The sequence below is a fragment of the Pithys albifrons genome, chromosome 24 (assembly GCF_047495875.1).
Source record: "Pithys albifrons albifrons isolate INPA30051 chromosome 24, PitAlb_v1, whole genome shotgun sequence".
Taxonomy (NCBI): Eukaryota; Metazoa; Chordata; class Aves; order Passeriformes; family Thamnophilidae; genus Pithys; species Pithys albifrons.
Window position 1 is genome coordinate 2,238,385 of NC_092481.1, and position 12,471 is coordinate 2,250,855.

The 12,471-nt window shown below is 47.0% G+C and overlaps 1 protein-coding gene across 7 annotated transcripts in view; it reads left to right on the forward strand.

The window, feature by feature from the left end:
* The window catches only part of PUM1 (pumilio RNA binding family member 1), a 115,157-nt gene that overhangs the window by 81,469 nt on the left and 21,217 nt on the right, over positions 1 to 12,471 (forward strand). For all 7 annotated transcript variants that reach the window (XM_071577009.1, XM_071577011.1, XM_071577012.1 and 4 more), the window contains exon 15: positions 6,494 to 6,761. In XM_071577009.1, coding sequence (XP_071433110.1) covers positions 6,494 to 6,761 — 268 coding nt within the window. The remainder of the gene's footprint in view (positions 1 to 6,493; positions 6,762 to 12,471) is intronic.

The window sequence follows — 12,471 nt, forward strand, 5'->3', positions numbered from 1 at the left end:
TCAGTTGGGTTGGAAAAGCCCTTCGAGATCATCAAGTCCAACCCTTGGGCCAACTCCAGTCCCTTTACCAGATCACGGCCAAGCTCAGCTGAAAAACCTCCAGGGATGGGGAATCCACCCCCTCTCTGGGCAGCCCATTCCAATCCCTGAGCACTCTCTCTGCAAAGAATTTTTTCCTGCTCTCCAACTTCAATTTCCCCTGGCAGAGCTTGAGCCCATCGTGCCCCCTTGTCCTGTTGCTGAGTGCCTGGGAGAAGAGACCAACCCCCAGCTGGCCAGAACTTCCCTTCAGGCAGTTCCAGACAGTGCTGAGGTCACCTCTGAGCCTCCTCTTCTCCAGGCTGAACACCCCCAGCTCCCTCAGCCTCTCCCCACAGCACTTGTGCTCCAGTCCCTTCTCCAGCCTCGTTGCTCTTCTCTGGACCCTCTCCCTGCTTTGGCACAAGGAGCAGGAGTTCTGTGGGGTCACAGAATCCTTTAGGTGGAGAAAGATCTTTAATATGAAGCCCAACCCTCGTGGGGTGTTTGACTCCTGGAGGTTTCTGTCCTGCCTCAGCCCAAAACTATGGATGACATTCCCAAGTGTTTGAAAAACAGGTTTTTCCTGTAGGAGCACCAGTTGCTTATTGAGTAAAATAGATGGGGAGGGCTGAGCCTTCAACTGAAATGGTTCTAATTGTGGTGTTTTAAAATACTCCTTAAATTTACAATAATGAGCTTGAAATACAGTTTTTCTCCTTTGAGCCAGTGTTATCTGGGACAGGGCTCAGCTTTTAGCTGAGGCTTTGGTGAGTTTGCTTTGCAAAATTCCCCATCAATGTGGCCTTTTCAAATGCACATTTTAGTCCATGGGAGAAATCCTCTTAATTTGGGTCAGATTCATGACTTTACAGCAGCTGCATCTTCTGGAAGGGCTTCAACTTGGCCCAGAGCTCTTCCATATAATAAAATAAATCTTTAGAATAGATAAAGCAAATATTAAATAATAAAGCAGTGCTCATCTGAACCTCCTGAAGTGTTCATTTCCTCATAAACAAACAGAAGAGGTTATTTGTTGCACCTGCACCAGGTAATTTAGTATTAGCTCAAAAAAAAAAATCACATTTTTTTGGTCCTGTCATGTATCTGCTGGATTTAGCAAAGCTTTTGGTTATCAGGCCAGTTCTCCAGGCAGACCCACCCTCAGCAAACACTGTATTTATCATATTTATTACATGCATGTGTGATAAATTTGATGCTGGCTGGAGTTTAGCTGGAATAGGAATAAATAGGATTTTTTGAGATCAAATTTAGATTTACCATCGTGCTTGTTCAGAGCTTTAATAGAACTTGGAAGGGTTTTAGCTTTATTTATGCAGCTCTACAGTCCTTGGGCTGACAGTTAAATAGCCACAATAAATTAGTGCTGAGGAGGAACCAGATTCCAAATCTGGCACTAGAAGGAGAAAACCAGTTGCCCCTGCAGCAAATAGAAGAATGAGCAGAGGAAGGTTGGTCTGTTTGGGAACAAACTGGTCAGAAGTTGGAGTTGGCACTCACATGAATGGGTTGTGCCCCAGAGGGTCAGTGTGGGGTTCCCATCCTCCCAAAGTGCTCCTCTCCTTGGAACCAGGTTCCCTCCAGGATGCTGCAGGTCAGATCTCACCTGGAGCAACCCTCAGTTTGTGTGGGTTTGACCTGGATGTCCAGGAAAGATCATTTGAGTTTTCTTAAGTTTCTCTTTCACCTGTGGGGGAGGACAGTGCTAAGTGGAGTTGTAGTTCCCTTTGGTTGTAAAACAGGTTTTGATGCCTCTAAAGGGGAAGAGAAGGTTCTGGGGAGACCTGAGAGCCCCTTCAGTGCCTGAAGGGGCTCCAGGAGAGCTGGAGAGGGACTGGGGACAAGGGATGGAGGGACAGGACAAGGGATGGAGGGACAGGACAAGGGATGGAGGGACAGGACACAGGGAATGTCTTTAAGCTGAAGGAGGGTAGATTTTTATTAGTTATTGAGGAGAAATTCCTCCCTGTGAGGGTGGGCAGGCCCTGGCACAGGTTGGGCAGAGAAGCTGTGGCTGCTCCATCCCTGGGAGTGTCCAAGGCCAGGCTGGACAGGGCTTGGAGCCACCTGGGCTGGTGGGAGGTGTCCCTGCCCATGGCAGGGTTGGGATTGGTTGATCTTTCAGGTCTCTTCAACCCAAACCATTCCTGATTCTATGACAGGCAGCCCAGACTTTGTTTCTCCTTATAAGAAACTCCCTTTTGGTTTGGGAGTGATCCCAGCAGTAATTTGTGATCAGGAGGATGAGGGATAACTTCTAAATATGTACATATGAAGGGACAGATGGAACACCCACAGGTGTTGTTTGGGGTTTAGAACCTCGTCCTGCCTGGGCTGTGGTTGGGGAGACAACCTGGGGGAGGCACTTCAAGAAACTGGAAGATTTCAGGGTTACACAGTGACATAAATTGGCATTAAATCAGAATTGGAATCAGCAAATCCGTGGTTAAATGCAGAGTGAGTTGTGGGTTTGACTTTGTCACGTCTCATGGTGTGAGTCAATCACTCCTGGGGTTGGTGGTGTGTGTAAAGATCCAACTGCACCTCCTCTGACTCTGAGAGCTCAGAGTTGTGAAAAATGGTGTGGATTTATCAAGCTTGAGGTTTTTTCTGGTGCTGTAAAGTGACCTTGTGAAATGTCTGGGCAATCACAAGTACCTGAAATAACCACAGAGCTGCTTCTTAAAGGAAGAGCTGCTGGAGGAGCCAAATCTGTGCCTGGTACTCCGAGGTGGATTCATGGCTGGGGAAAAGCAGCTGAAAATAAACAGACACCTTTGGGTGCTGAAGGGGCTTTGTGCTTCCCCAGCACTGAGCACACTTAGAGATTTCTAAATGGCTAAATGCTTGGGGGGTTAATTATAAAATCTACTCTTGATCAGGTTGCATTGAATCATGGAGGGACAGGACAAGGGAATGGCTTCCCACTGCCAGAGGGCAGGGATAGATGGGAGATTGGGAAGGAATTGTTGGCTGGGAGGGTGGGCAGGCCCTGGCACAGGTTGGGCAGAGCAGCTGTGGCTGCCCCATCCCTGGGAGTGTCCAAGGCCAGGCTGGATAAACTTGAAGCAACCTGGGCTGGTGGGAGGTGTCCCTGCCCATGGCAGGGGTGGGACTGGATGGGCTTTAAGATCCCTTCTAACCCAAACCATTCAAGAGCAGGACACAGACTGGAGGCTCCTCGAGTGTAGAATAAAGGGGCAAACACCTCAAAGAAGGGACAGGACTTGTGCAAGATGTTGGCACTGATTGATTCTCATCCCACCCCCTGCCATGGGCAGGGACACCTCCCACCAGCCCAGGGTGCTCCAAACCCTGTCCAACCTGGCCTTGGACACTCCCAGGGATGGGGCAGCCACAGCTTCTCTGGGCACCTGTGCCAGGGCCTGCCCACCCTCCCAGGGGACAATTTCTCCCTAAAATCTAATAAAAATCTACTCTCCTTCAGCTTAAAGCCATTCCCCTTGTCCTGTCCCTCCATCCCTTGTCCCCAGTCCCTCTCCAGCTCTCCTGGAGCCCCTTTAGGCACTGGAAGGGGCTCTCAGGTGTCCCTGGAGCCTTCTCTTCTCCAGGTGACCCCCCCAGCTCTCCCAGCCTGGCTCCAGAGGAAGAAGGAGCTGTTTAATTGTTATTATTGTTAAGATCCCACAGAAATCTGGGATCTGACCAAGTCACAATCCCAACCACATCCTGGCACAAGAGCTGGAGGCACCCCAAGATCTGTGGCCTTTGGTGGGTGCCTGGTGGGGTCCAGAAGTGATGTGTGGTTTAGGACACCTGTGCCCCACTTGACCTGAATTCTCAGGATGATGTTGAACATCACAGGCAGACCTGCAGTCAGCATTTCCATCAGGAGAGAGAGAGATGGAGGGAAAACTGGAGAGATTTGTGGTTTATTCTGAATCTCCAGATGATGGGGCTTTTCCCAGAAAACCTCTGACAGGTTTTCTGTATAGACTGTGCTTTCTCTCTTAACTGAGAGATAAGGCCCAGGAGATAAGAGCCTGAGTGCTGAACCCTCCCCTCCTACAGCCTTTTGCAGAGATCAGGAACTGGTTTTCCACTTGAGTCCTGGCTCTTAATGTGCCCCAGGCTTTCAAATAACAATGATAGCTCTGAGATCTTCAAATGCCCTGGGAAGGGTCAGTGCCCCATTGCTCAGCTTGTCTCTGCTGGGTCTCCTTTACCTCAGAGGTGCTTTACTCATCCTTTGAAAATCCCAGTCCTTCCAGCAGCAGGGAATATCCCCAGGTGGCTTTTCAGGGTTGTGGCTCAGTTCAGGAGTCCCAGATGAAGGAGGTGATGGGCACAGAGGGCAGGGCAAGAAGCTCTCAAGTGTCTTCCTTAGGGAAGGGGAGGTTGGCAGGAGCTCCAGAGGGCATTTACCCACCTCAGAGATGTAGAATCACAGAATATCCTGAGCTAGAAGGCACCCACACAGGTCATAATTAATAATTAATTAGGCTGTTGTCAGATACATGACTCTCACACAGTTTTCCTGCATGGGATCTTCCTTCAGCCATCCATGGCTGGAGGTGCCTTTCCCTCAGCTCTGTTTCATTCCATATTTTGATTCCTGCCCCTGCCATTGCCAGGAGAGTCTGTGCTCTGCTGCCAGCCCTGCCCAGCCCTCCCTGGGGATGTTCCCTCCTTGGCACAGGCTGCTGGTGGCTGCATTTCCATGTGATCTCCCCCTGCCTCAGCCTGGCCTTGCAGGTGGCAGGTTCCATGGGATCAGCACATTTGCCCTGGAAGGACTTTGTTCCACCCAGGAATATCAGTGCTGGCTCCTCCTGTGCTCTGTGACCAGCAGAGGGATCCCCAGCCCTGCAGGAAAGGGAGAAATGCTCTGCCAGCATTGAAACAAATCCTGGAAAATCACAGGCAAGGGAACAGCATTCCAGGGTTTAAGTTGCTTCATTTTCTCACTGTGATGAACCAGCACCTGTTCCCCATATTCCTGTTTTGGGGTGACACAGCATCTCTCAACATAAGTGCAGATATTTAGGCCATTTTGAAAGCACAGGATTTTAAAAACTATTTATTGCTTTTATTTGATTGTTACTCACCTGTATTTAATAGTGATTTGGTTTTTTATATACACAGTTTTTATACTTGTCCTTATCTAATGTTGTGTTAATTCTGTCCCCACTTCCATCACTCTCCATTTAAATCAACCCTTAGCAGAACAGCAGGATAGGTGGGAAAAAACCTGAGGATGGAGGTGAAGGTAATTGGAAAGAGCAAATTAGCCAAAAATTGGGAGTGATGGGATTGGCACTGCTCTGGTTCAGACAGTGTGGACACGGAGAGAGGAACAGGAGTTGTGTCAGTCTGTCACAGCATCACAGTCATAGATTCCATGTCATTGAATAGTCTTGGAATTCTGGGAGAGCCTGAGCTGGAAGGGACACACAAGTTTGAGTGAGAGGCGTGTCCAGGGGCTGAACCCACGACCTTGATGTTCTTATCACTGTCTCCAGCCCACTGAGCTGATCTCAGTGACCAGCCCAGAGCACTGAGTGCCATGGCCAGTTCTTCCCTGGGCACCTCCAGAGGCAGGGACTTGGGCTGGTTTAAAGGAAAAACAGCAGGAGAAACAAACCCAACAGGAAGGAGATTATAAATCAGAGTTACAGTTTAATAACAATATTACAATCAATGCAATGGCACAAAGAGAAATTGGGTTTAACCCCCAACCCCAGCAGTCTAACCCAGCCCCCTGGGGCACAAACACAGGGGGGGTTGGTGGCCCCTGTGCTGAGCCCCACGTGGTTCCGCCGAGTCCAAAGGAAAAGGAAGGGACAAACCTGTTGGTGCAGATGATGGCACAGTCTGGGCCAGAGTGGTGGGCTCCTCCTGGCCAGGGGCTGCTCCTCCTCTGCATCCAATGAGTGGTCCCAGAAGTCCCCAAAGGCCAAGATTGTCTCCCCTGAGGTTTGGGTGGGAGCCCCCAGTGCCTCCCCCAGGGCAGGGAGTTCCACACTGGGGGATCTGCCTCTGGCAGTCAGGGGGGATTTTGGAATGGTTGCTGGCCCATGGGCAGAGCTGAGCCCTCAGGTGGGTGTGGAGGTGCCAAGGACTCCCTGCAGGGCAGTTCTCCCAGCTCCTCTGCCAGGCTTCTTTCCCAGCCAGCTCCCAGCCTGAGGGCTCAGCTGTGCCCTGGGCAGCTGCTGCCAATGGGCCATTGGGAACAGTTGCTGGGCAATGAATGGAGGGTTTGGAATGCACAGCTTTGGGCACCCCCACACAGGGACAAACTGGGCCCACTTGCTGAATTAGAACATGATGTTACTGCATGGAGTTTCTGCAAACTTCTTTCCTTGCTTCTGCACCAGCTCAAGTTCTCTGGAGAAATTCCATTCTTATCTTAGCAGCTTCACCTGCAAATTGGCCTTTGGTTTGCTGGCCTGGACATGTTGAATCCCAACCCCTCTGTGTGTGTGCCTTGCAGGGGGACTCACCAACGGCAGCGGGCGCTACATCTCGGCGGCGCCGGGTGCCGAGGCCAAGTACCGCAGCGCCAGCAGCGCCTCCAGCCTGTTCAGCCCCAGCAGCACCCTGTTCCCCCCGTCCCGGCTGCGCTACGGCATGGCCGACGTGATGCCCTCCGGCCGCAGCCGCCTGCTCGAGGATTTCCGCAACAACCGCTACCCCAACCTGCAGCTGCGCGAGATCGCCGGCCACATCATGGAGTTCTCGCAGGACCAGCACGGCTCCAGGTGAGCCTCAGTGGGATGCTGGCAGTCAGGTGATGCCCACCCTGGTTTGCCAGGCAGCACCAGGGTTGGAGGGGAATCCGTCTATGTATGTGTGGCCAAACTTCACAAACGAAGATTTGGGCAGGACTCTCCCCACGGGCCCTTCCAGCCTGTGCAGGGGATTGTTCAGGTGAGGCTCAGTGTGTGCAGAACTGGCCCTTGGGCAGGGCTCTCCCCACCTGGGTGTGCCCTTCCAGCCTGCGCAGGGGATTGTTCAGGTGAGGCACAGCGTGTGCAGAACTGGCCCCACCATTTAAGTCCCAAGGTCCATCTGCCACAGCTGAGCTTGGACAGTGACAGTGAAGTCCTCAGGACTGTCGCAGCACCCGGTACTGACCGGGGCTGACCCTGCTGAGCATCCGAGATGGGATGGGATGGGATGGGATGGGATGGGATGGGATGGGATGGGATAGGATGGGATGGGATGGGATGGGATGAAGTGGGGTGGGATGGGATGGGATGAAGTGGAGTGGGATGGGGTGGGATGGGATGGGATGGGATGGGATGGGATGGGATGGGATGGGATGGGATGGGATAGGATGGGATGGGATGAAGTGGGGTGGGATGGGATGGGATGAAGTGGGGTGGGATGGGATGGGATGGGATGAAGTGGGGTGGGATGGGATGAAGTGGGGTGGGATGGGATGGGATGGGATGGGATGGCAGGGAGAGATTGAAGTGCCAGGGGATGGTCCCACTGAGACTCAAAATCAGGTCCTTGGGATTCAGAGTCCAGAGTGCTCTGCTTCACACCACAGGACAGCCCTTATCTGTCTCTGGAGTGGGCAGTTCAATGCCCCTCTGACAGCCCATCCCGTCAGATCTTGGAAGCTCAGCAGGGTCAGCCCCGGTTAGTGCTTGGATGGGAGACCTCCTGGGAATACCATACCAGGGGCTGTAGGTTCTAGTTGTGCTGGTTTAAAGGGAAACCAGCAGGAGAAACGAACCCAACACAAAAGAGATTGTAAGTCAGAGATACAATTTAATAACAGTATTACAACAAATGCAATGGCACAAAGAGAAATTGGGTTTAACCCCCAACCCCAGCAGTCTAACCCAGCCCCCTGGGGCACAAACACAGGGGGGTTTTCTCTCTCTCCCTTTTCTCAGTGGGGGGAGGAGGGAGCCTGACTCTGTATTGGGCAGTTTTGCCAGCTCAGCCCAGGACAGTCTCCACAGTGGAGAACACCAGGCATTGGAGGAAAAAGGAGCATTAATCTGGTAACTCCTCCTCCAAGTCAAGCAGTGTATTTTGGGTGGCTTTTAACAGCTCTGGTGGGCTGCTCTTCTCTCTGCAGCCCTGTATTTCCTTTTAACTAAACAATGTTACAGCTTCAAGCCTCAGCCTAGAGAGGTTTTCTGCTTTATTTCTTACAGCTCAGCTTCTAATCTAAACATGGATTTGGTTTATTTCTTGAAGTTCAGCTTACAGCCACAGGGTTAAATTCCTCTTTGTCTGAAGCTCTGTGTGGTTAAAATAACTGAGAAACTAAGCCACAAGCTAAAATCAAAATTAATATAAAATACAAAGTTAGTACAGGTCTGATTAAAAATTAGTAAAGACCATTATGATTCTATGGAGAAAGGATAAAATCCATTTTCTTGAGGAGACCCTGTATCAAATTACAGCAATCAGTGTTTTAAAAGAACTGTGGCATTGCTGAGCGTGCTGTCTGAGCCTGAGGTGTTGAAGTTCTGACATCTTTTTCTCTGATGGTACTGAAGGAGTAAAAAACTCTTTCCCAGAAGATTCTGCTCCTGAGCAGTCAGTTGTTTTCACTCAGAAAAGGCTTCCTGGCCACTTTTCCAAAAGAGAGCTGTTTCTGTCCCCCCTCACCTTCCAGAAGCTCTCCCTGGTTTGTGAGGAAGGAGCAGATGCCACAGGTTTTCACCTCCAGCAGGCAGAGGGGGAGCAGAGAGAGTGAAACCTCAGAGCAGAAAGATGAGACATGACTTTTTCAGGCCCAGCATTTTTCTCTGCTTTGTAGGTTTTTCTGGTGTTCTCACCTTTGAAATAAACCTTTTGGGTTTTTTCCACTGCCTTGGCATTTTGGGGGGGACACTGTCTTTGGATGTAGCATTTCTGGTTCAATGCACAATCCAGAACAAAGACCAGGTGTGGTGAATGACTCTGAAGGACACTGGAGCTCTGCAATAAGAGTTCTGTGTGGTCAAAAGGAACCTGGCTCAGAAGTATCCAAGTCTTTTGCAGTCTGAGACAAAAGAAACTTCTGTGGGCAGTACCAGGGGCCTTAGAGCTTCCAGGGGAGTTCCTTCAGGATTGTAATCAGTGCTTGCCCTGAGCATTGAATTGTAATTGTTACAGTCAATGTCAGTGTGAACACCTGGCCTGGGCAAAGACAGGCCCCTGTTCTTCTCAGGGCTTTTATCATCCCCAGCCCCCTTCAAACTGTCTTGTTTTCATACCAGCGAGAGTTTCTCTGGAATGCAGAGGGAGAAAACATCTAAACTGTCTCTGGGAAAGATGCCTCTTCCAGGCAGGAAAGTCTTCCTAAGTGAAATAAACCCTGATCTCCTCATACTAAACCTTCCAGAAGGGTCTGCTACCCTTTCAGTCCCCAAGCAGAGAGGGGGAATGGGGAGCAGGAGGTGTGAAAAGCCCAGTCATGTCACACTCTGACCCTTCAAAGACTGGGGCCAAGTGTCCATGGGGAGTTCCTGCTGCAGAGAGGAGCCTTCCTGCTCTGGGGTTGCTTGTTAGTCCCACAGCACAGACTGACCCCTTGTAACCAGCCAGCTGGACACGAGACCTCCCTGCACTGCCCACTGAGATCTGCTGTGCTTGGAACAGGGAGATGTTTGGGGCACCAACGGTGCCACGTGGGCACAAACCGCCCCAGCACTGCTGGGCAGAGCAGCTGCTTGAGAGCTGTGGTTTGTGAGAGCTCTGGCAGTTGGGGATCAGGTAAATTTCTGACATTTGTAAGGATGTGGATGAGTTAAATTTCTGCAATTTGGATATTTGACTTGTAAGGCTGTGGATGAGTTAAATTTCTGCAATTTGGATATTTGACTTGTAAGGGTGTGGATCAATTAAATTTCTGAAGTAATGGATTATTCACCTTGTAAGGGTGTGGATCAGTGAAATCTCTGAAATATGAATATTTAACTTGTAAGGGTGTGGATCAGTTAAATTTCTGAAATGCAGATATTCACCTTGTAAGGGTGTGGATGAGTTAAATGTCTGAAATTTGGGTATTCACCTTGTAAGGCTGTGGGTCAATTAATTTTCTGAAATATGAATATTTAACTTGCAAGGGTGTGGATCAATTAAATTTCTGAAATTTGAAAGGATATGGGTGAGTTGAATTTCTGCAATTTGGATATTTGATTTGTAAGGCTGTAGCTCAGTTAAATTTCTGAAGTAATGGATTATTCACCTTGTAAGGCTGTGGATCAATTAAATTTATGCAATTTGGATATTTGACTTGTAAGGCTGTGGATCAGTTAAATTTCTGAAATACAGATATTCACCTTCTAAGGCTGTGGATGAGTTAAATTTCTGAAATGCAGATATTTGACTTGTAAGGCTGTAGATGAGTTAAATGTCTGAAATTTGGGTATTCACCTTGTAAGGGTGTGGATCAATTAAATTTCTGAAATTTGGATATTTGATTTGTAAGGCTGTGGGTCAGTTAACTGTCTGAAATATGGATTATTCACCTTGTAAGGGTGTGGATCAGTTAACTTTCTGAAATGTGAATATTTAACTTGTAAAGCTGTGGATCAGTTAAATTTCTGAAATATAGATATTCACCTTGTAAGGGTGTGGATCAATTAAATTTCTGAAATTTGGATATTTGACTTGTAAGGCTGTAGCTCAGTTAAATTTCTGAAATAATGGATTATTCACCTTGTAGGGCTGTGGATCAGTTAAATTTCTGAAATGCAGATATTCACCTTGTAAGGCTGTGGATGAGTTAAATGTCTGAAATTTGGATATTTGATTTGTGAGGCTGTGGATCAATTAATTTTCTGAAATATGAATATTTAACTTGTAAGGGTGTGGATCAGTTAACTTTCTGAAATGCAGATATTCACCTTGTAAGGCTGTGGATCAGTTAAATTTCTGAAATGTGAATATTTAACTTGTAAGGGTGTGGATTAGTTAAATTTCTGAAATTTGGATATTTGATTTGTAAGGCTGTGGGTCAGTTAACTGTCTGAAATATGGATTATTCACCTTGTAAGGGTGTGGATCAGTTAACTTTCTGAAATGCAGATATTCACCTTCTAAGGGTGTGGATGAGTTAAATGTCTGAAATCTGGATATTTGATTTGTAAGGCTGTGGATCAATTAATTTTCTGAAATATGAATATTTAACTTGTAAGGGTGTGGATCAGTTAACTTTCTGAAATGCAGATATTCACCTTGTAAGGGTGTGGATGAGTTAAATGTCTGAAATTTGGCTATTCACCTTGTAAGGCTGTGGATCAGTTAAATTTCTGAAATATGAATATTTAACTTGTAAGGGTGTGGATCAATTAAATTTCTGAAATTTGGATATTTAACTTGTAAGGCTGTGGATCAATTAATTTTCTGAAATATGAATATTTAACTTGCAAGGGTGTGGATCAGTTAATTTTCTGAAATTTGAAAGGATATGGATGAGTTGAATTTCTGAAACTTGGATATTTGACCTGTAAGGCTGTAGCTCAGTTAAATTTCTGAAGTAATGGATTATTCACCTTGTAGGGCTGTGGATCAGTTAAATTTCTGAAATTTGGATATTTGATTTGTGAGGCTGTGGATCAATTAATTTTCTGAAATGTGAATATTTAACTTGGAAGGGTGTGGATCAATTAAATTTCTGAAATGCAGATATTCACCTTGTAAGGCTGTGGATCAGTTAACTGTCTGAAATATGGATTATTCACCTTGTAGGGCTGTGGATCAGTTAAATTTCTGAAATTTGGATATTTGACTTGTAAGGCTGTGGATCAGTTAAATTTCTGAAATACAGATATTCACCTTCTAAGGCTGTGGATGAGTTAAATTTCTGAAATGCAGATATTTGACTTGTAAGGCTGTAGATGAGTTAAATGTCTGAAATTTGGGTATTCACCTTGTAAGGGTGTGGATTAGTTAAATTTCTGAAATTTGGATATTTGATTTGTAAGGCTGTGGATCAGTTAACTGTCTGAAATATGAATATTTAACTTGGAAGGGTGTGGATCAGTTAAATTTCTGAAATGCAGATATTCACCTTGTAAGGGTGTGGATCAATTAAATTTCTGAAATTTGGATATTTGACTTGCAAGGGTGTGGATCAGTAAAATTTCTGAAATACAGATATTTGACTTGTAAGGCTGTGGATGAGTTAAATGTCTGAAATATGGATTATTCACCTTGTAAGGGTGTGGATCAGTTAACTTTCTGAAATGCAGATATTCACCTTGTAAGGGTGTGGATCAATTAAATTTCTGAAATTTGGATATTTGACTTGTAAGGGTGTGGATCAATTAAATTTCTGAAATTTGGATATTTGACTTGTAAGGGTGTAGCTCAGTTAAATTTCTGAAGTAATGGATTATTCACCTTGTAAGGCTGTGGATCAGTTAAATTTCTGAAATATGAATATTTAACTTGTAAGGGTGTGGATCAATTAAATTTCTGAAATTTGGATATTTAACTTGTAAGGCTGTGGAT